Here is a 22,864-nt window from a genome sequence, read left to right as displayed (position 1 = left end):
CAGGTACTGACGAAAAGTTATTACTCTTCATAGCAGTTAAAAAATATTTAGGTGGCGCCACTTACAAATAGGAGTCATATTGACATCAAAATCAAATTTCTTATGTCAAAGAACTCCCAGATACCAATTTTCATCTAAATATTGACGTTACTTCAGAAATTATTTTGAAAAAATAGTAATAAAAATGAAACTTCTACACCCTGTACCTCCGTAAGTAAGCATTTTAGGACATACATTTATACGAACTTTTTTACTTATTTTTATCTGCAGAAAATGCTGTCAAAGTTTCCGGAATACAGTTCGGACCACCTTGTATAGCTGTTTTGAAGAATAATAACTGATCGACCGTACCTGTATTACATTACTGAGATATGCGATATTACTGGTATATTGTAAAATATATAATGAGGTGAATTTAAACAGTTTTTAGTATAAAATAAGTATTAAGATTGATTTAAATATTTTAATATATATTTCTTTACCAAAAAATATTTTATTGCTATATTTAATTTTGTTATTGTATTTTTCTCCGCGTGTAGACCTTTTAAACGGTCTCACCTAACTACCAGAAACAAGCCATTCATCAACCGACTCGTTTTTGTGCCCTTTTATAAATGATAATGTTCCAACTCGCTGTTTACATTATCACACCGATTCAAGGAACCCGAAACAACCCAAGTTAACCGAGCTGATACACATTTTAGTTTCTTATTCCATTCTTCGTCTGTGTTTCACTCTCTCTCTCTCTTTTTATCCCACTCACGTCATCTTTCCGTTTTACTCTATATTAATATATGTCCTTTTTTGTTTCAGTATGTATTGGTACCAACGGACGGATGTCAGTACCATCCAACAAGGACCACCATTACCGTAATTTGAAGGACCGATTCACCAACTGTACATACGTCGATGGAAACCTGGAACTGACATGGCTGAGAGACGACAATTTGGATTTGAGCTTCTTGCAGTACATCCGAGAGGTTACCGGATATGTTTTAATATCCCACGTCGATATCAAGAGGATAGTACTGCCAAGGCTCCAAATCATCAGAGGAAGAACTCTCTTCAAAATGAGCAAAGAAAACGAGGAATATGCTTTGGCTATCACTCTAAATCAAATGTACACAGTGGAGTTACCAGCTTTACGAGATATCCTGAAAGGAAGCGTAGGGATAATGAATAATTACAACTTATGTCATATAAAGTCAATCGACTGGAAAGAGATAATTTCCGATCCAAAAGCCAAAGAAGTGTACGCTTATAATTTCACAGCGGGTGAACGCGAATGCCCGCCCTGCCATCGAGACTGTTACAGAGGATGCTGGGGTGAAGGCAAAGAAAACTGTCAACTGTTCTCCAAAACCACCTGCAGTCCTCAATGTGCCGATGGGAGATGTTTTGGACCAAAACCCCGAGAATGCTGCCACCTATTCTGCGCGGGAGGCTGTACAGGCCCAACGAAAAGCGACTGCATAGCCTGTAGAAACTTCTACGATGACGGCGTTTGTACTAGCGATTGCCCTCCCATGCAAATCTACAACCCCGGAACGTATTCTTGGGAGGTTAACCCTTCGGGAAAGTACGCCTACGGTGCTACTTGCGTGAAGAAGTGTCCTGAACATCTTTTAAAAGACAACGGAGCTTGTGTAAGATCTTGTCCTGCAAACAAGAAAGCTCAGGATGGTGAATGTGTGCTCTGTGATGGACCCTGTCCTAAAACTTGTATCGGTGACACTATAGTTCACTCCGGCAACATCGATTCCTTCAAAGGCTGCACTGTTATAGAAGGGTACTTAAATATCTTAGAAAACACTTTCAACGGGTTCCAGCAAGTGTTTCCTAACTACACTTTCGGAGAGAGATACGAAAAGATGCATCCTAATAGACTGTCAGTTTTTAATACGCTTAAAGAGATAACAGGCTACCTCAACGTCCAGGCTTCCCATCCCGACTTCAAGTCCCTCTCCTACTTTAGGAACCTAGAGGTGATTCATGGAAGGGCGTTACATGAGTACTCTTCCTCACTTTACATCGTTAAAACCTCACTGGAGACTCTGGAACTGAGATCGTTGAATAAAATCAATATGGGCAGCGTGGCAATTTTGGAAAATAAGAATTTGTGTCTGGCTGACGGGTTGAATTGGGATAAAATCAGGAAGAGCAAGGAGCATTCGTTGATGCTGTCGAACAACGGTGAGACGAGGTCGTGCGAGGCTAGAGGATTGGTGTGTGATCCTCAGTGTAGTAGAGATGGCTGTTGGGGACCTGGTCCGGAACAGTGTCTGTCATGTGCTTACTACAAACTGGGAAACAAATGTCTTCAGGATTGCAGAGTTCAGTCAAGGTAAGATTTTATTATATTATATTTAGTATAAAAGAGGATGTCTTTCAGATTTGTTGTACTCTGCCGTAAACGATTATTTATTGACATATGCCAATTTTCATCATGGCTTTGACTCATGATGAATTGTCATCATGATTGACATATGCCAATCACTCATGGCATTCATGAGTGATTCTGTTTGGCGCTTATCAAACACAGTTGAATATATTTTTACTTAATCATATTAGTTTATAAACTAGTTTTTTATTATTGATTCATTGTTACCTTATATAGGGTCCGGCAATAGTGAATTGGGCATCTGTAGCTCCTAGAATAAAAAAAAATTGAAATTTTGTTTAAGTGCATACCTAAAGTATGTACTAGGATGTATTTTAGGAAAATATTTTAACTTCTACGGGGTGGCTCAAAAAAGTGTGAGTGGATCGGAATGATTTTTTTTAAATGGAACACCCTCTATATTATTGCATTTTTGGCCTCCTTTTAGATCACTTTACACAGTCCTAAGATATGGGTAAATATGTTTTGATAGTTTCAGAGATATTAATAAATAAATAAAAAATATATATTTTTCAACTATTTTTAAAAAAATATATTTAAAATACAATTCGAACATCAAAACTCTATTTGGTATTTACTTTGGATTGGTCTAATACTTACTTTGCTATAATTATCGTAATCTTAAATCATACAGGATGTTCAAAATTCTACGCCCAACTTTCTAAAATATAAAATAATTTTTCTTGTTTTTTTTTCAGATGGAACACCCTATATATTTCTCTGACAGATGGAGAATTAAAAAATTAATATTTTTTGTCTTAGAGTATTTCAAAATTTTTAACGGTTTCGCAGATATTCGCGGTTTTATATTTCAAATGGCATTTTCCACAGTAATTTTTTTTATCAAAGCCACCCAATGAAAAAGCCATATGAAATAATAACGGCAGTATCTGCAAAACCGTTAAATATTTTATAATACTATAAATACAAAATATGTTCATTTTTAATTCTCCATCCAATAAAAAAATAATATACATGGTTGTAAAGAAACAAGAAAAATTATTTTATATTTCAGAAAGTTTCGGGTAGAATTTTGAGCACCCTGTATGATTTAAGATTACGATATTTATAGCAAAGTAAGTATAGACCATCTAAAGTAAATACCTAAGATTGTTTTGATTTCAAGACAGTTCTTCTATATGTAATATTTTTTTTAAGAAAGACTGAAAATATATATTATTTATTTATTTATTAATATCTGTGAAACTATCAAAAAACTATATTTAACAACATCTTAGGATTATGCAGAGTGATCAAAAAGGAAGTTAAAAATGCAGTAATATACAGGGTGTTCCATTTAAAAAATCATACAGATCCACTCACACTTTTTCGAGTCACCCTGTAGAAATTCTAATAAATTTTTAAAAATACATTTTAATACATATTTTAGGTTTGCACTTAAATAAAATTTCTAACTTTTTTATTATAGGAGCTACAGATGCCCGACGCACTTTTCCCGGATCCTGTATATCTGTCCTATTTTATTATTTTTTACATCTTTACATTCTAAAATATTATAGATTTTTATTGAAAATGATTCAATGTACTTAAAATTTCTATTTACTCCAACTTCTACAAAAGAATTTCTTTTACTGACATCTTTTAAATGTTACTCTCACTAGCCATTGCTAACCATTACTAGTAAATGTGTACAAATTTCTTACATATACGACAATTACTATTATAAAGATTCTATTGTTTACATTTACTGGTGTTTGTGTAAGCATTTACTACTACTTTCATTATAACATATCTTAACAAATTAATTCCAGTAAGTGAATATAACATTATATCTCAAAATTTTAAATGTTGAAATTCTCTATATTCGAATAAGTGATTTGTTCTGATACAGTTAATAAGGTTGACTAAACAGAGCATATAAAAAATTGAAATTCTTCTCTCTATTGCAGAATCTATGAAGCTGACAACCGTGAATGCAAGCCCTGTCACGAACAGTGTGGACACTCGTGTGTTGGTCCTGGTTCCGATAATTGTACGACCTGCAAGAATTTCAAGGATGGACCTTTTTGCGTTGAGAAGTGCCCCACCAACAAATACGTTGAAAATGGAGTATGCAAACCATGTCATAGTACCTGTGTTGATGGGTAAGTAGACAGAAATTACTATTTTTAGGCTATCAAATCATCAATCTAAAGAGGGCCCTACACGCAACGATATCTGAGAGATTTGAAGTGTACAGTCCTTCGATTCAGTCCAAATTTCAACGTATAGTGGAGATTTCGACAAATATCTTTCAACATGCCAAATATGTTTAACTGCACAGACCAGAGATTTGGCGGGAACTGTACTAGACTATAGATTGTAGACTGATGTAATTATCTTTTATAAAATCTGAACGTGTACTGTGAAAAGATCGCTATCGATTTGGTCTTAATATCTAAACTGTGAAATTTGGCATGCAGATTAAATCGATGTATGTAGAGTCCCTTTAAGGGTGCAAATTAAAGGATCTTTTTTTTTTAAATCCATCATCATCATTCTCAGCTTTTTCAACCATTTCCAATTATGGTGTAGCCTCCTTCACATACTCTCTCTCTGTAGTTGGGCCCATTGTTGTCTATTGCTGGCTATGCGGGTCCAAGTTATCCCTGTTAGTTTCCTATTATCATGGTCCCATCTCATGTTCGGTCTTCTTCTAGGTGTCTTAATTCGTCGTGGGTACCATGCTGTAATTTATGTGATCCATTTGTTGTCCGTTCTTCTTGCCAGGTATCCTGCCTATTGCCATTTGAGGGATTTGAGGGATTTGACTCTGTGGATATCATCTATTACCTGGGTCTTTTGTCATATCCACTGTATTTTTTACAGTCTCTCTTGGTTATTCCAAGCATATTTCCTTCTATTGAGCATTGTGAGACCTGCACTTTCCTTATCATGTCCGCTTAAGTGTCCAGGTTTCGCATGCATAGGTCATGACTGGTAGTACACATTGGTCGGCATTCAAGATTTGAATATGATTGAGTTTCTTCCATAAGTACTCCATGCTGGGCTCGAGAGATTTCTGTTCTAGAAATCCCGAGTTGTGTATTAGTTGTCCCAAATATATATTCTTCTACTATTTCCAGTGTTATGTTATTTATTAGAGCATGTTTTCTTTCCACTAATTCGATGTACATTATTTTTTGCTAAATTTATTTTGAGACCAACTTTATTGCTGGCTGTATTTAGTTCAATGTGTCACACATCAATGTGTGCTTTTAGTTCTACAGGACTATTGGCAATTAGGACTATGTCATCAGCGAATATTAGATGGTTAAGATATTCTCCATCTATTTTTATTCCTTTGCTGGTCCTGTCCAGTTAAGAGAAGAATTCTTCTGATGTTCCTGTCAGCAGCTTTGGGGATACCGCGTCTCCCTGTCGTGCTCAATTGCCCGTTGGGAATTCTGGGGTTGTTTTATATATCATTACTCTTGCTTTGGCTTCTTTGTATATATTGGCGAGAGTTTCTATATAAGGCCAGCCAATACCTTGTTTCGCTAGGGCTTCTATTATTGCCTTAGGATATATCGAGTCGAAAGCCTTCTCTAAGTCTATAAAGGCTATGGCTATAAGTTCGAATTCTTTTGTTCGGCTGATAGGCTCTCAGTATATATATATGTGATCAATCGTGCTGAAACCGCTTCTAAAGCCTGCTTGTTCTGGTGGTTGTGCAGCGTCTTGGATGTTTTGTATTCTGTTGTTTATTATTTTTGTAAATATCTTGTATGTTACTGGTAGTAAGCTTATTGGTCTATAGTTTCTGATGTTTTCTTAAATTAAAAACTAAAAATCCAATAGAAGGATTTTCTTGGAGATATTGTTTATGTAAAGAATCTTAAATACAATACATTGAGACGAAATGTATATAAGTTCTAATATTTTTTAATTTTTAGCTGTACCGGTCCATTCAACACCTTGGGTGCCAACGGATGCAACTCATGCGAAAGAGCCATCATGAACGAAAATGCCACTGTCGACGTTTGCCTCCACATCAACGATCCCTGTCCAGAAGGGTATTTTGTAGAATGGGTTGGACCCCAAGTCCAGGAAGAATCCCATTTGAAGAGCATGACGGGAAAAGCGATATGTCGCAAATGTCATCCGAGATGCAAGAGGTGCAATGGATACGGATTCCACGTCAATGTCTGTCAAGAATGCACCAATTTCAAGAAAGGCGAACTATGCGAGGATGAATGTATGACGGATTATTATCCTGATATTGCTACACATGTGTGCATTGCCTGTAATCCAGAATGCAGAGGATGTAAGGGACCGGGTCCTGATAATTGTATTGGCTGTCAAAACTATAGACTTTATGACGATGGATATATTGATCCTAATAACACTTTTAGGTAAGCTAAATTATAGTTTTTATTACGTCTGTGCTATACAGGGTGGTCCGAACTGTATTCCGGAAACTTCGGCAGCATATTCTGCAGATAAAAATAAGTAAAAAGGTTCGTATAAATGTATGTCCTAAAATGCTTAGTTTCGGATATACAGGGTGTAGAAGTTTCATTTTTATTTCAATTTTTTCCAAATAATTTCTGTAAGTAAAGTCAATATTTGAACGATAAATTGGTGTCTGGGAGTTTTTTCACGTGAGAAATTTGATTTCGATGTCAATATGACTCTTATTAGTAGGGAGCGTCACCTAAGAGCAGTTAACCTAATAGAACTGCTCATTCACCCAAAAGTGTCTGCCAGGTGCATGCGAAAACTCCTCGCTTTGTGATGTCATATGTGTCCTTGTCATGGTTATTAGTCCTTATCCGGCAACCAATAATACATACACGTGCATTATTGGTTGCCGGATGCAAAACGTTCATTATTTAGTTTACTTATTTAAACACCTTATATGTATGCAGTATAGAAAATTAACTGTATAAATCGTATTAAATACTCGGATAATGCATTTTTAAGAATAGCAGTTCCCAGCATCACCTTTTGCAAGGCATTCTTTTTAGAGTACTTCCATATTTTGCTTTAAAATAATTAATAAACAATATCGTAGGCACTTAGTAAGCACTTTGTCACAATCCACAACACAAAATGAACGTATTTATACACTCTAAAATCTAGCTCTAAAAACTTTAAAAACACTTTTTTCACATTTAAAATTGACAAAATAATTAACTCAAAATTTCTAGGCTGTTATTTTTATAAGTTTACCATAGGCAACTATTATAACAAGGACTACAATGACGTCACAACTGTCAGCTGAAGCGCGGGAAGAGGCGGACGTACGTCTTATGAGGATGAGCAATCCTATTAGTTTACCGTTCTTGGGCGTCACCTACATGTGTTTTAACTGTTTTGAAGAATAATAACTTTTTGTCTGTACCTGTATAAATTTACTGAGTAAAAAAATATACATTTCGGTGATTTTCTACGTAAAAATGTCTCTTGGTATGAAAATAGTCAATACATATCATTATTGACAAAAAATAAACTTGTTGAGTAGATTTGGTTAGGTTAGGTTAAGTAGTAGATGGTTATTTCACTGAAATGATAAATTTGGGAACTTTTTGTTTTTTAAAATTAATATTAAATTTTTCTTCGAAAAAATGATGATAAAACAGTTTCTATTGAACCTTTTGGCCTTTCAAATTTTTTTGGCATTTCAAAAACATTTCAAATTTATTATTTCAGTCTAATAACTATTTGTCAACATACAAAGACAGATACTTATAATTCCGATTCAAAATATCTCGAGATCTATTACTCGTAAAGGTTTTTATCACAAGGCCTTTTTTACGTAAAAAACGTCTTAAATGTATATTTTTTACTCAATAGTTTTATACAGGCACAGACGAAAAATTATTACTCTTCAAACCAATTAAAAAATATGTAGGTAGCGCCCTCTACAAGTAGGAGTCATGTAGATATCAAAATAAAATTTATAATGTCAAAAAAAAACTCCTAGACACCAATTTTCATCCAAATATTACGTTATTTGGATTATTAATAATACGTTACTTCAGAATTTATTTGGAAAAAATCAAAATAAAAATGAAACTTCTACACCCTGTATCTCCAAAACTAAGCATTTTAAGACATACACTTATACGAACTTTTTTACATATTTTTATCTGCAGAATATGCTGCCGAAGTTTCCAGAATACAGTTCGGACCACCCTGTATACTTTGTTATACAAATTTAAATCGCTTGAATTTTATTTAATTCAAATAATCAATATCCGATAATGAAATATCTCACTTAAAAGTATATTTTTAGAAGATAGTACAAAAACAACTATATTAAAACAAACAAAATAAAAAAAATCATATAGGATTTATTTTATTTGTATTACAGATGCGTGTCATCATGTCCTCCAGAATTTCCTCACAGGATCTACCCAGAACGATCAGACGCTTACTGTTCCGACAAACCCCAGAGCATCCCACTCATGTCATCAAAAAATTCAACCTACGTGGCTATCAGCATCTGCTTCGTTGTCGGTGTGGTAGTTGTCATTTTGGTTATTGGAGCCCTTTGCTATTGTCAAAAGAAGGAAAAAATCAAAGAAAATGCCTTGAAAATGAGCATGGCTTTGACTGGCATTGATGACAACGAACCCTTGAGACCCAGGTAAGGATACAACAAAATTTAGAAAAAATACACACACACACACATTCACTAACAAACATTATTTTTACAGTAACGTCCAGCCCAATGTTGCCCAACTCAGAATCATCAAAGATACAGAAATACGAAAAGGAAGTACTCTGGGATATGGTGCATTTGGTGTAGTGTACAAAGGCGTATGGGCAATCGATGGTGAAAATTCCACCAAAATCCCGGTTGCAATCAAAGTTTTAAGAAACGATACTACAGCGAATAATAGCAAAGAATTCTTGTCCGAAGCTTATATCATGGCCAGCGTGGATCATCCAAACTTGCTAAAGTTATTAGCTGTCTGTATGACATCGCAGATGATGCTCATCACTCAACTAATGCCATTAGGTTGTTTGCTGGATTTTGTCCGGAAAAATCATGATAAGATTGGTTCAAAAACTTTGCTCAATTGGTGTACTCAAATCGCCAGAGGAATGGCTTATCTAGGTAGGATATTTTTTTGTATGACTGTTGTTAATACATGTGTAATTTTTATTATTTTTTTTTTGTCAAATGACTGAGAAAAAAATAAAATGGACTACAAAATCGACAATAATAAAACCTCTTAAGAGTGTATTACGCTGTACTGTTTGTGTCGCTCTCAGAAGTCGGGTAAAAGCGGGTATGTGGCCGAACGAAGTATATATTATATTTCAGAAATCTGCTAAGGTTTAGCCCGATCCTGTTGTGTTAAGCTCTGCATGTTTGCAGAGCTTCAGCATTTGTCATAAAATAGCGAGCAATTTGTTGCAAAACCATATAAATTATATATCACTGTAATCACAAAACTTCAATCTATTTCCGTATTGCAACGGAATTTTAAACTATGTCTTTATTTTCGAGAAAATTTAGTCCAAAGATAAGGAATATTTTGCTGATGTTTCACCATCAAAATCTTAAAAATAAAGAAGTTGTCTAAAAATGTGCTACAATACGGATATAGTATAATTCTTTATCTTTCATTTGTGTAAAATTACCTAACCAGTTTTACATAAAACGTTAAATGCCGAACGCTTATTTTGCTACTTTTTCGGGCTAGTGAAATGGACTCTTATGATACTTTTTACAAAATTTTAATACAAGCTTCATAATTTTGGTGTTTTATTATATAAAATTAACAATGTTAAGTCATCTTATTTCAAATTAAAGGTAGTAAGACACTAGCTAGATCTAATCCCTGACCGAATTGACTAAATGTAACCATTTACATACAGTTGGCCTGTAGTCCAGAACTATTTGTATATCGTCAGTTAAAATTTCTATACACACATACAGACCGTCGCGTCGACAGGTCTGAATCTACGGATTACTTTAAATCTCACGGTCGACTGAAGTGAATGGCGAAAAATTGACAGTTCTAATCGTAACGTTCCCATCTTGTGACAAGTTGGAAGTTTGGCATTATCAAGATGAGCGATTTAATTAATTATACGACATTTTTAACTGATTTTAATGATTTGTATAGGAAATTTCCCTGTCTGTGGAAAATACAAAGCAAAGGGTATTCAAACATACACGAAAAAACTAAATCTTATGAAAAATTGCTGTAATTTTATAAAACTGTTGATACAAATGCTGCTATTGATTCTGTAAAACCTTGCGAAGTGCTTTCCAAAAGGAACTTAAAAAAGTGAGAAAATCAAAACGTTCAGGTGAAGTTTTTTCTTTGATATTAAGGGCATAACCATCTTTAAAAGTTCGTTATAACATGTATCATCCATTCTGAGGTAGTTTTTAAGGTCATCTGTTGCACTAGTTTTTAATTTTCGCTTTAACTTCATATGACATGTACAGGGTGGGTCAAATTCGGCGCTTTTAAATGGAAACACCCTTTTCTATAGGAGATAGACAAAAAATAATATCGGTGTCTGGAGCTCAATTTTTGTCAAAAACATGATGGTGAAAACCGCATATCGATATCTGTTACCGTTTCGGAGTTACGGGGTGTTTTTCAAAAATATGCATTTTTAACAAATCGCTGTAACTTTTTTGCTATGGAAAATTTCGTATTTTTATCAAAACATTTCCAAAGCACCTTTTTACGTAGAATTTAATGGTTTAAGTATATTTTTTTTAAATTAATAATTTAAGAGTTATCAACAGAAAATTTGATTTTTTATATGAGACACCCTGTATATTTTTAATTTATTGGAAAGAATTTAAAATTACCTTTCTAAAAATATAACACACTTGATATGAGTATATAAAAATTCGCCCGGCTTTAAATAAGTAGGCTTTGAACGGCACCGGCTGTAATGCAAAAAAAATCTAGCTGTGAGCATCCATTAAAACGAAAATAATATTTCCTATGAGAGATGCAGAATTTTATAACAATTTAAAATATATTTAACCAACATCAACACATTTAAACTATATCTAATAACAATAAAAATAAATAGCAAACCAAGACATGAGATTTTGCTACAGATGTTCGATATATCGACCGTCTTCTGTTATGGACAGACGGGGCAGTTTTTGAACATTTCTCGCGGAATTCATTAACTCAGTGGGGGTGAAAGATACCCTCTCATAACTGCTAAGTATTTCTAATTCTTATTTAGATTATATGGAAGAATAAGGAACCTTTATTCTTCCGCAAATATATCCATAGGATTAGATCCATGGGCACTAAGCCAGGCGGCCTCGACGGCCAATGGCTGGGATCTTGGTTAGCTATTCAATTATTCTTGAAATTGGCTACAAAAATTTGCTGATAACTTTAGCGTTCAGAGGCGGTGCGTCCGTCGTCTTGCTGGAAAAATATGTTTTCGGGTTCCATTAAGAGCATATCCATCAATAAGGGGTCCAAAGCCTACTAGTTAAAATTGGCGAACTTTTAAAAATTCTGTATTTCGAAGGGGATTATAATAAAATATCAAGTGGTGCTATATTTTTGGAAAGGTAGTTTTAAATTCTTTTCAGTTAATTAAAAATATATAGTGTGTCCCAAATAAAAAATCAATTATTCTGTTGATAACTCTTAAATTATTAATTTTAAAAAAAATATACTTAAACCGTTAAATTCTACGTAAAAAGGTGCTTTGGAAATGTTTTCATAGAAATACAAAATTTTCCATAGCAAAAAAGTTACAGCGATTTGTTAAAAATGCACATTTTTGAAAAACACCCCGTAACTCCGAAACGGTAACAGATATTGATGTACGGTTTTCACCATCATGTTTTTGATGAAAATTGAGCTCCAGACACCGATATTAGTTTTCGTCTATCTGCTATAGAAAAGGGTGTTTCCATTTAAAAGCGTCGAATTTGACCCACCCTGTACACAATGTATCACGTTGTAACAACCAATCTTTCAGCCGGTAACAATTTTTGGCCTTTATAATTGGCCCTTGTAATTAAAAAATGCACGAGAAGTACCGCTAGGTTTTTTTCCTAGCGTTATTATTTAAAACCATTTTTTTTACTTCGGAGACTATCAAAAAGATCATTCGATTAAAACTGACGATATGTTTGTGTGTATGGTGAAAGCACAGTTTTCCTGCAGTCCCAAAACTGACGATCTCAAAACTGAAGATCGCATCGTTCGACGTAACTGCATTTTGTGTGGCCTGACAAAGTTTAGATCTTCAGTTCAGATCGTACAGTCCTGGAACTGCGGGCGAACTGTATGTGAATGGGCACCTTTAGGCATATCAACAAAACCTTTGAATAAGAAGACTAAGGAAGGAGCATATCAAAAATTTTAGGTACACCGCGATGGGCCTCAAATATGGCCGACTTAAATTCCGGTTTATCAGTGTCGTTCTAATTTTATTTAAAAAATGTAAAACTATGATGTAGGGTAGACGTGGGGTAGACTCAATAATTTGTTGTTTTATTTTACGTTGTGAATAAATGTTGGTAGTTATTAAAATTGTTATAAAAATATATAATTCTAATAAAAATAGATAAGTTATAATAAGTATTTATTAACACAAACATCCGATACGCTACTGAAGCAGGTAAGTCAAATTAACGTATCTAAATTCTTTGACATCTAATCTTTGACAAGTAATAAATAAAAGCTAAAATGCAAGAAAAATATATAATTTAGTTAATTTAAGTGAATTTCATAAATGATCGGTTTACTACACGTATGTATATTATATAGTCACTTACTAGCGAAAAGTTGTTCCATTATTTCACTCAATTTTTGCCGAGATCTACCGCACGCTACACAACTATTTTAGAGTCTTTTTCGATAAATCGCGATAGTGTCACTGTTAATTTAAGTTCTGTCACAATTTCCATCTAGATTTACTACCCTTATAATATATTAACTATCAGTAGTAGAATAAATAATAAATAACATAAAATAAGCTCCGTAAAGACTGATAAATCCACAAAATTTCAAATCAAATTCAAATGTGTCAAATGAATCGTCAAACAGAACTGTCAAGGATCCCCACCCTAGAGAGCTTTTATGGTGGTTTTTCCGCCCACCATGCATGAATACATGGATAGAATTATGCTCCTTCCTTAGTCTTCTTATTCAAAGAACAAAACTAAAGCTTTGATATGTCATTAATATGTTTATGTCAATGAGCCAATAAAGGTTATCAATTACTAAAATTCTTAAAATATTTCCATTGATAATAAGTAAAATTGACTTATTCTAATTATTTTTAATCTAATCAAATTCAAAAGCGTCAAATGATACGTCAAACAAAACGGTCAAATATGTCCGGTTATCAAATATGTCGTCGGTTCTATCTCTAATGCATGAATAGGAAAATAGTATTATATTCCTTCCTTCTCATTTAAAATTAAACTTATAAAAAATCGTTTATTATGAATAAGATTGTAATATTTAAATTCTTATTCCAATTTTGATGAAAGAGATTGTCTTTCAAATGACTTAGAATTATGTAATAAAATTTGCACCAACAACAATTTAAAAACTAAAAAAATACATTTTCAACTAGTAGTGGATTTTAGTAAAATAGAACATTGCTACAATTCGCTACAATATAATACACCAAAACACTGTCGTCAGTGTTAAAAGTGCTTTGGTGTATTATGGTAAATTAGTGTTTTATTTTGCTGTTGTAATAAAAAAGTTCCAACCCTGAATTATAATAATGGATTTTACTTTATGAAGGTTCTCTTAGGGGTAGCATATCTTTAGCCTGTAATTTAGATTTTTTATTCTTCTAAGTTTGTGTTTTTTTTTGTATTTTGAGAGTTTTTGGATTTATTTCTAATATTTAGTTGTAGTGTTTATAAAGTGAATTAGTAGATAAAATATATTAATTATTATTTATCATTTTAGAGGAGAAACGATTGGTGCATCGTGACCTAGCAGCAAGAAACGTGCTAGTACAGAAACCCAGCTGTGTAAAAATCACCGATTTTGGATTGGCCAAACTTCTCGATATCGACGAGGAAGAATACAGGGCTGCCGGTGGTAAAATGCCAATCAAATGGCTGGCTTTGGAATGTATACAACATAGGATATTCACACACAAATCGGACGTCTGGGCCTTTGGAGTTACTGTTTGGGAGTTACTTACTTTTGGCGGAAGACCTTATGATAATGTACCAGCTAGAGATGTGCCAGAGTTACTAGAAAAAGGTATTAATCATGTTACTATAGATCATACCAAATAAACTTTTAGTCACGTAATTAAGCTTGACCGACACAGCTTGCCGACTTTTACATATTTTGTTTGAATCAAAATCTTTTAGGAAACAAAAATGAATTAATTATAAATATATAAACAGTTATTATTTACATCAACAAAACTCACTTCCTTACCAACACTTGAAGGGTATAAAGGGGCATTACTACCGCTTTAACTAGCTGGGTTAACTTGTAATCATATGATTTTTTTTATCTTGGAGGATATAGTATTAACCAAAGGCATCTAAATAGGTAGACAGAACACTCCATTCATAAAACTCAATTTTTTAGAATCATACATGGTTTGACACTTTTATGAGAGTTAAAAAGAGATGGCTACATAAATATGACAACATGGTTGAGTTTCGTTTATCTTTCTGTCATTTGGCTCTATCAGCGGCGTGATATTTTTTTTATCAAAAATTGTTGAATTTTATCAAAAATTGATTGGGATTGTCTCAGACCAATTTTCCATTATAACTAGTTTTGCCTGAGGTCTAACTGAGGGTAACTCTAATTTCACAATCGAAAGCGCCAACGAATAAGGAAATATACGTATTTTTGTATGTATGTATTCTACTTATAACTAAAAGTATCTAAATACGCTACTGTAAACATGGCTAAAGGTAAAAAACGTAATGACACTTACCCCCGGTGTTTTCAGGTATAGATAGCGCATTATAATCCGCCAGATATATATTATTTGATGGATAGCTGAAAAACGTAGATACCTATAGATAGCAATATCTATTAGATAAAATAATCTTATCCGTCAGATATCCTATTTGGGACCTGAACTGCCAAATGGCGGTTTATTTGTCGGATAAAAATTTGCGTCATGAGGAGATTTTGATTTTTTTTAATAAAATTGCTTAACATAACCAGACATAACCTAAATAAGACATTGTTACTGTTATTGTAGATTTCGTTTATTTCAATAAATTCGATTATAGATTATTTCGAAAACACTTACCTATTCTGAGTATGTAGACTATAACCATTTTAGAACGTGAACGTGATAAGTTATAAACATCAGTAAACACATTGAAATGGTGCAAAAAACTATTGTTGTTAAGACTTTATAAGGAGTGTTACAAAATAAAAAGAGCCTCTGTTAGAGTATCAGAACGAAGAGAATGCATTAAGTCAGGATAATAGTGACGAAATATGTATAATTACCGAGTAAAAATATAACTCAACGGCAAGTTATAAATTATTTTACTTAAATCCCTTCAATTAAAAACCATTACGTACTAAAAAAGCTCTAAAGTAGGTAAAAAATAAATAAAACTTTTTAAATCAAACTGTTTATTTCATTTTTTATTTGCTTATCTTAATTCATTAATATTATAACAGGAACCTTAGTATTCAATTTTAACATTTCAATTTGCCTGTTATTCAATTCAACCTGTTATTCAATTTTAACATTTCAATTTGCTTTTATTTCTTTTGTGTTACAATTTTAGTTTAATTTTTTGCACTATGTACCTTATGCATCTCTTCTTCATGCTGTTTTTTAAGTAACTCTCTAGCTAAACCTTTTTAAAACACCTCCTTTGAATTCCAGTTTGTTCAACTTTTTTACGGTTAAAAGGTTTATTAATATCAACTTTGTTTACACAAGATTTTTCCTTTATTTTTTTCTGGTTTTTTTGAAGTTCCACTTTGAAGAATCACTTTGAGTTCTTAAAAATAAAAATACAATGTCAAAATTGTTTTATATTTAATTTTTTTTTATTAAATAATTTGTACATATAATGTGTTAATGTAACAATTATTATAGGTGCTCTAAATTTATTATTATTAATTAAGAAAAAAGTATCTAAAATCATATACCAATAGGTCTTTGAGGTTGTAATATACTTATTCTCAATCGTGCTTTTCTAAAGAAAAATAATATAAGTACATTTATCTATTTTATAAAATAAAAACTCACCTTAATTACTATCAGCGATGCTATCCTACATATTTCTTTATTATGAGAAGACCTACAACAATACATATTAATTTGTTATTACTAACAGCCTTATGCTATTTTTTTACCAGATTGTGGTTTTAGGATTTATCTATAAATCTCTGCTTGCACTTCACCAGTTTCTTCCATATTTTCTATTATCAATTGTACTAAAATGTTAATATAATAAATATAATAATATAAGTATTAAGTATAATATAAGTAAAATAAGTAATATCATATAATTAAATTATAAATTACTTACACATACTTTTTTTCTTTTTTTAATTTCTTATAAATCGCATTCCATCAATAGATCTATTTCACACAACTGTTGAAACTGATTCCCTTTTTCCATAAAGGTAAAATTAATTAGCCTTTACCATAATAAAACTGATCAGAGTTGAACACAAAATTAGTGTTGGGAAAATTCGAATTAAATAATACGACTAATTCGATAGTAAATTAAAACTAACTAATTCGAATTATCTTTTTCGACATAATCGAGATAAAAATTAGTAGTATTTTATATTATATCTGTGGTTAACCGAATTACAAATCAACATAAAACATAACCTCTTATGGACGAATACGAATATTAGTAATTAGTATAGTACTATTAGTAGTATTCTTTCGTTCTGAACGAACTGAAAATTTTCACTTAAACTGATTTATAAAGGGAATCGACAAAGAAAGGAACGATCCGATATAGAAAATCCAGAAATCATTGTTATTTCCTATACCACGTAGGAATAAATCAGTTTAAGTGAAAATTTTCATTTCGTTCAGAACGAAAGAATACTACTATTATTTGGTTCATTTCCATCTCACCCAAATTTCACCGAACACCTGCCGAACACTAAAATTAATTTTCTTCTTTTATCTAAATAATTATTGATTGCAACTGATAAAATAAAAAGAAATACGAAAAAATACGATACTCGGCACTTTTAAATTTAAAACTTTAAATTATGGTTTAATTTATTAAACGGCTTCGGCACAGTTAATAGAATACATTGAATAAAGAATATTTTTTTTTATTTTTTATTCAGTGATAGAATATAGGTATGGCAATGGTTCAGAATTTGTTTAAAATAGCCCCTAGACGAGCACTAGCTGGGACGAATTTATGTTTAGGTTAAATTTATAATACTACTAAATAATTCGAATTATTCATTCGATTGTGAAATATGAATTATTACTAATTATTCGATGGTGAAAATAATTCGATTATTCCCATCACTACACAAAATATATTTTAGTTGAAATTTATTGTTTTTATTTTCATTTTGACGATCTTTTGACAACTGAATAATAACCTCACTTTTTAATCTACCGATTTGAAATTCCGAGTGTTTGTTTCTGTCTGTTGCATAGAGTTTTCATATATAACTATCTCAATTTCAGATATCTTATATTGGCAGCACTTTCTCTACGGAGTATCTAACGGTCCGAATGCGGCCCGTCCTTCAAATTGTTATCTTTTGGATTATTTTGTATGAAAATACCCAAATGTTATATCCTATAGATAGCAGGCTCTAGATTGTTTATCTTTTAGATGGTTATTTGTTAGATAAAAGCTATTTATTTACAACTGAAAACACCGCGCCTTACCGTCGAAATATCAATTCCGGGTTAGAATGATCCACCTTTTTACAAACCATGCACTCGCGAACCATCGTAGATAGTTAAAAACTATTTTAAACAGTTTTTTTTGCAATAAACACTAATAATTATTAGAAAGTTGTTCAAAAGCTACAAAAACTTTCAACTACCGCAGAAAACTCACAACCGCGCGCTGTCAAATATAAGTTGAATGAAAACAAATGAAAACGTCAAATGTCAGCGTAATACCTAAAAATTTCGCACAATTTCGTAGTAAAGATGAATCCACAGTGATGCCGCTAGTTGTCATTGTAATTTACCTAATATAATTTAATTAGAAAGGTATGATCCTGGCACAACCTATGTATATTAATTAAAGTTATATACCTATACAAATATTTAGTTGATATACCGTATGATCGAATAAAAATGGCGTCAGCGATGGCTATGAAATGAAGATCGCTGTCATTTTATATGTAAAATTATATGGGAAATGTCATCGATCGTCATTTCCAAGCCAACTGGACGCCATTTTTTTTCGATCATACGGTATTTAGTGTTATAGTTACCCAAAAAAACATTAATAACAATATACCATTTGGAACTCGAACCGTATTCTATCACATACCGCGTAAATCTGTCATCATCTATTTTTGCGGAACACGGTTCGTGATCGCGATAAAATGTAAATTGTTTTGTCTCCCTTTATTTAGATGTCTTTGGTATTAACACTCTATATATCTTTGCACCTGATTTAAGTTAAAAATATTTCTAAAATAGAATAAGCGAAATGTTATTGAAACATATTTAATGCTGATCAATATTCTTTAAGGTGAAAGACTTCCCCAACCTCACATAGCTACCATAGAAGTCTACATGGTCATGATCAAGTGCTGGATGTTAGACGCCGAAACCAGACCATGCTTCAAGGAATTAGAAGACGAATTTTCAAAGATGGCTCTTGATCCTGGCAGGTACCTTATTATCCCTGGTGACAAGTTCCTTCGGTTCCAAGGAGGACTAAGTACTCCTATGGTATGTTATTTTAAACACATTCAAGTTTACATTTTGTTAATTATTTTTTTTATTATCTTTTACAGAGCGACAGAGATATTGTCTTGTCTTTGGCATCAGAAAACACGGAAAGTTCTGAAATGGACGACTATATGCACCAGCCGAAGTCGCGCATGCCACTGCATTCGACGGGAATGACGTCACTTTCGGGTATGACGTCGATATCACCAACCCCTGATCGGTATAGAGCCACAGCACCTCCTACACCTGATGGAAGTTCGATATATCCCTCTTCTCAAAACCAGTTCAATCATAAACTTTTGAGGTTAGTATATATGGAACTTTTTTAAAGATTTTGTTTTCTTTAAATCACGTAGTGTTTATCCTTTTACATAATTTTGAAATTTGGGATATGCTTTTTTCTTGGCGGACTGTTTTCCTGAGCCACAAATTTTTAAAATATAAAAAAGCCAAAGCTGGACTCACACAGAAAGAACATAGAACAAACTAAGCTATTTTTTTATTGAATGACAGACACCACTTAAGTAGCATTTTTGGACACATCAAAATGGAAACGGTATGCCACAAATAGGAAACATTTTCGAAACCTATATATTTTATATGGCTTTATTACATGTGTTTCCAATGTGGTGGCACTAGCCGTTTGCTGAAGTGTTTCGATGCGAAATAAAAACTTTTAGAGGAAATGTTTCCAAACATTTTCTGCAATTTATGTCCCAAGTTACGTTCCCGTTTTCAGCAGCCACTATTTGTAAATGTGAAGAAACAAAATACCAAACTAAAAGAGTCTATGTCTGTGTGTGGATTTCAAAATGAAAACAACCATCAACAATGGCGACCTCTGCCATAATATTTTCTCGCACAAAAAAATGTCTGGTATTGGTGTATTGTGGTGATTTAGTGTTTTTATTTTGCTGTGTGACACCAAAGGTTCCAACCCTCAACTGTAATAAATACGCTATCACTAACCAACATGGCGGAATTTTAATACATTATTTTATAAAATTGACATGGAGTCTGACACAAATCATCTACATTATATCACATTTGTGTCTAAAAAGAAAGAAACTCGGGTTTTCGAAAATAAATCGACAATAAATGGAAACCTTGTTTGCAAGATGTTTCGATTTGGCGCTATCTGTGTAGAAATTTTGAACTAGTCACCTGTCAACAACGCCAATCAAAACTTCTGGTCAATAAAATTAAAACATTTTTATTTACTTATTATAACACAATTAAAACATAAAAACATGTATTCCATTGTGGAAAAAAGAGAAAAAAAACGTTCGCTGGTAAAATTTTTCTTCAGTCTTCTGTTGGGTATGGGTAGTGGCTATTATTGCATTTATACCAAAAACAAATCATCTCTGTAATGCGTATAATAAATTATTATAAAATCGCATAAGAAAAATATCTGTATTTGTACTCACCATATGCAATATCCTTCTGCTTTTTTAATTATACTACTATAAATACTTGAAGAGTCCTTAAATGTAAAAACTACCGAACAAAATCCAAACAATAATGTCAGGTTATGTTCTCATATTTGACAGAAATATCAAATAAATTATGGAAACTTTTCAGGTGCAAAACGGGGACAAAATGTGTAAATGTGAGCCACATCTCTTTTTAAAAATATGGATGTTGTTAAATACACTAATTTTTAAACTATCGATCCTTGGAAAAATAGATTTTATTGTCCAATGTTTTTCCTGTCTTGTTCTGGTATATAATAAATCTGGTGATTAAAAAAAACAAATAATATATATATATATATATATATAAATCAAGTCATAATAATCAGAATATAAAAAAAGTCTTTATCCTGACCCGGGATTCGAACTCTGAATCATCGGTTTGAGGTCGGAAACTTTACGCACTGCGCTATGGAAACATGTTCGATTTGTATTCAATACTAGAATTTAAAGAACTAATAAAAATATAGGATCTTCTTTCAATGCGCAGTAGGGAACGCAACGTTTACCGGCAGCCGGACGGGCCGCATGCCGTTCTAGAGAGCATAGTAAAAGATATATCAAAGAGCCAGACGTCTTAAAATACTTGTTTTTCCGACGTTGCTAGCTCTCGTACTATTGCATATACGTGGCGAAACCATATTTTGGTAAAATGTTTCGAAACAATAACCGATTTATGTTACGAAACATATATGTATCAAAAATGTGACGAAACTGTTTCGCAATATTATTCTCAGCAGAGATTTTGTTTTTATGTCTAAAAATGCTACTTGGGCATCGTCACTGCAATGTATCTTTTTGTTGGACAGACTATAATAATGCGGTTCATTTTCTAATAAATACAAGTTAGGTCGTGAAGTATATAAGTCTTATATTTTTATTTTATTTCAGACATTCTCAAGGAATGCCGTGTCACTTCCATCCTTCACTCCAAGGCACCCAGTCAGACATCTCTTCCATAAAATACTGCGGAGATTCCCTGAAACTTCGAGAATCTGACATGGGTTCGGACGAATACGACTCCAGCGGAAAATCCCAACAGGCCCAAATAGGAAACCTCAAACTCGAACTCCCCGTAGACGAAGACGACTACCTTATGCCTTCGCCTCAGCACACCCAAACGACTTCGACTTACCTCGACTTGAAGAATACCACCGACCACGCTAGCAACGCGAATCTTTACACCGATTTATTCAAAAACAACATCGACAATCCGGAATACCTTATGGGCAACGAATCACCGATCGAACAGACTGTAGGTCTTCCTGATGTTTCTGATTTTGTCGTGCCTCCATCACCATCATCTGTCAGTGACGTAGTCAAGGCCGTGTACTTGCCTCCTCACAAAGCCAGTGAGGAGGAGAGTGATCACGAGTGTTACAACGACGTAGACAGGCTTAGGAGGGAGTTGCAACCCTTACAAAAATGTAAAGATGGCGCTATAGTTTGAAGTGTTTTAGAGACGATGCTGTTATTTAGTGTTAAGGCAGAACTGCGGGTGTTTTTATACAGCCCTGGACTGATATTTTTGAGTAATGTACAAACCTATGGCCTTTTGTACTTCCCGACGTGGTAAAAAGGCTGTGTAAAACGAAGGCATTTTTAAAATTGTTTCGACCATGTCTCGAAACGACGTAATAAATATTATAGTGCCTGCATATTCGATAAGGAGAATCCATTTAAAATTAAGCTACTTAACTAGATTTTAGGACGCTGGCTTCCCAGTACTGTCACAGATGACAATAACTGAAAGCCATTTTTACACGTGGCGTTTTTTAATGTACATATTATTCTCTTTGGTCTTTTATAACAAATTTTATTGTAAATAATGTCTGTTTAAAATGTAGGGTTTAGTCGTTCGACATGGGTTCGAAGATTTAAACTTTTCTGTATAATATTGAAGTCTGGCTTTACTACAAACATATATACAACGTATTGTTTATAATATATTAACATTTTGAATATGAGAATTTACAGTAAAGAAAGTTTTTTGACTGGCGCAGTAGACGCAGATACATTTTAGTTCTAGCTTTGCTATACCGTGCTGGCAACTATTACACTTTTGGGTCGGTATTTACATGAGTGGAAGTAAATCGCATAGGGATCAAATTAAGTCGGCGTTGTCGGTACGCCTTTCCCTATCAAGTAA

General features: G+C 33.1%; 1 protein-coding gene across 2 annotated transcripts in view; it reads left to right on the top strand.

The window, feature by feature from the left end:
• The window catches only part of LOC115880442 (epidermal growth factor receptor), a 339,558-nt gene extending 316,694 nt beyond the window's left edge, over positions 1 to 22,864 (top strand). Inside the window, exons 3-11 of one of the 2 annotated variants that reach the window (XM_030897648.1) lie at positions 814 to 2,344; positions 4,312 to 4,506; positions 6,298 to 6,756; positions 8,721 to 8,996; positions 9,067 to 9,470; positions 14,296 to 14,598; positions 19,038 to 19,240; positions 19,306 to 19,544; positions 21,607 to 22,864. In XM_030897648.1, the coding sequence (XP_030753508.1) occupies positions 814 to 2,344; positions 4,312 to 4,506; positions 6,298 to 6,756; positions 8,721 to 8,996; positions 9,067 to 9,470; positions 14,296 to 14,598; positions 19,038 to 19,240; positions 19,306 to 19,544; positions 21,607 to 22,165 (4,169 nt within the window). In that variant the 3' untranslated portion in view covers positions 22,166 to 22,864. The remainder of the gene's footprint in view (positions 1 to 813; positions 2,345 to 4,311; positions 4,507 to 6,297; positions 6,757 to 8,720; positions 8,997 to 9,066; positions 9,471 to 14,295; positions 14,599 to 19,037; positions 19,241 to 19,305; positions 19,545 to 21,606) is intronic. The other variant, XM_030897649.1, reaches the window with a different exon arrangement.

Source organism: Sitophilus oryzae, unplaced genomic scaffold, assembly GCF_002938485.1.
Source record: "Sitophilus oryzae breed Bouriz unplaced genomic scaffold, Soryzae_2.0 scaffold_1623_pilon_pilon, whole genome shotgun sequence".
NCBI lineage: Eukaryota > Metazoa > Arthropoda > Insecta > Coleoptera > Curculionidae > Sitophilus > Sitophilus oryzae.
This window is presented reverse-complemented; position numbering and strand designations above follow the sequence as displayed.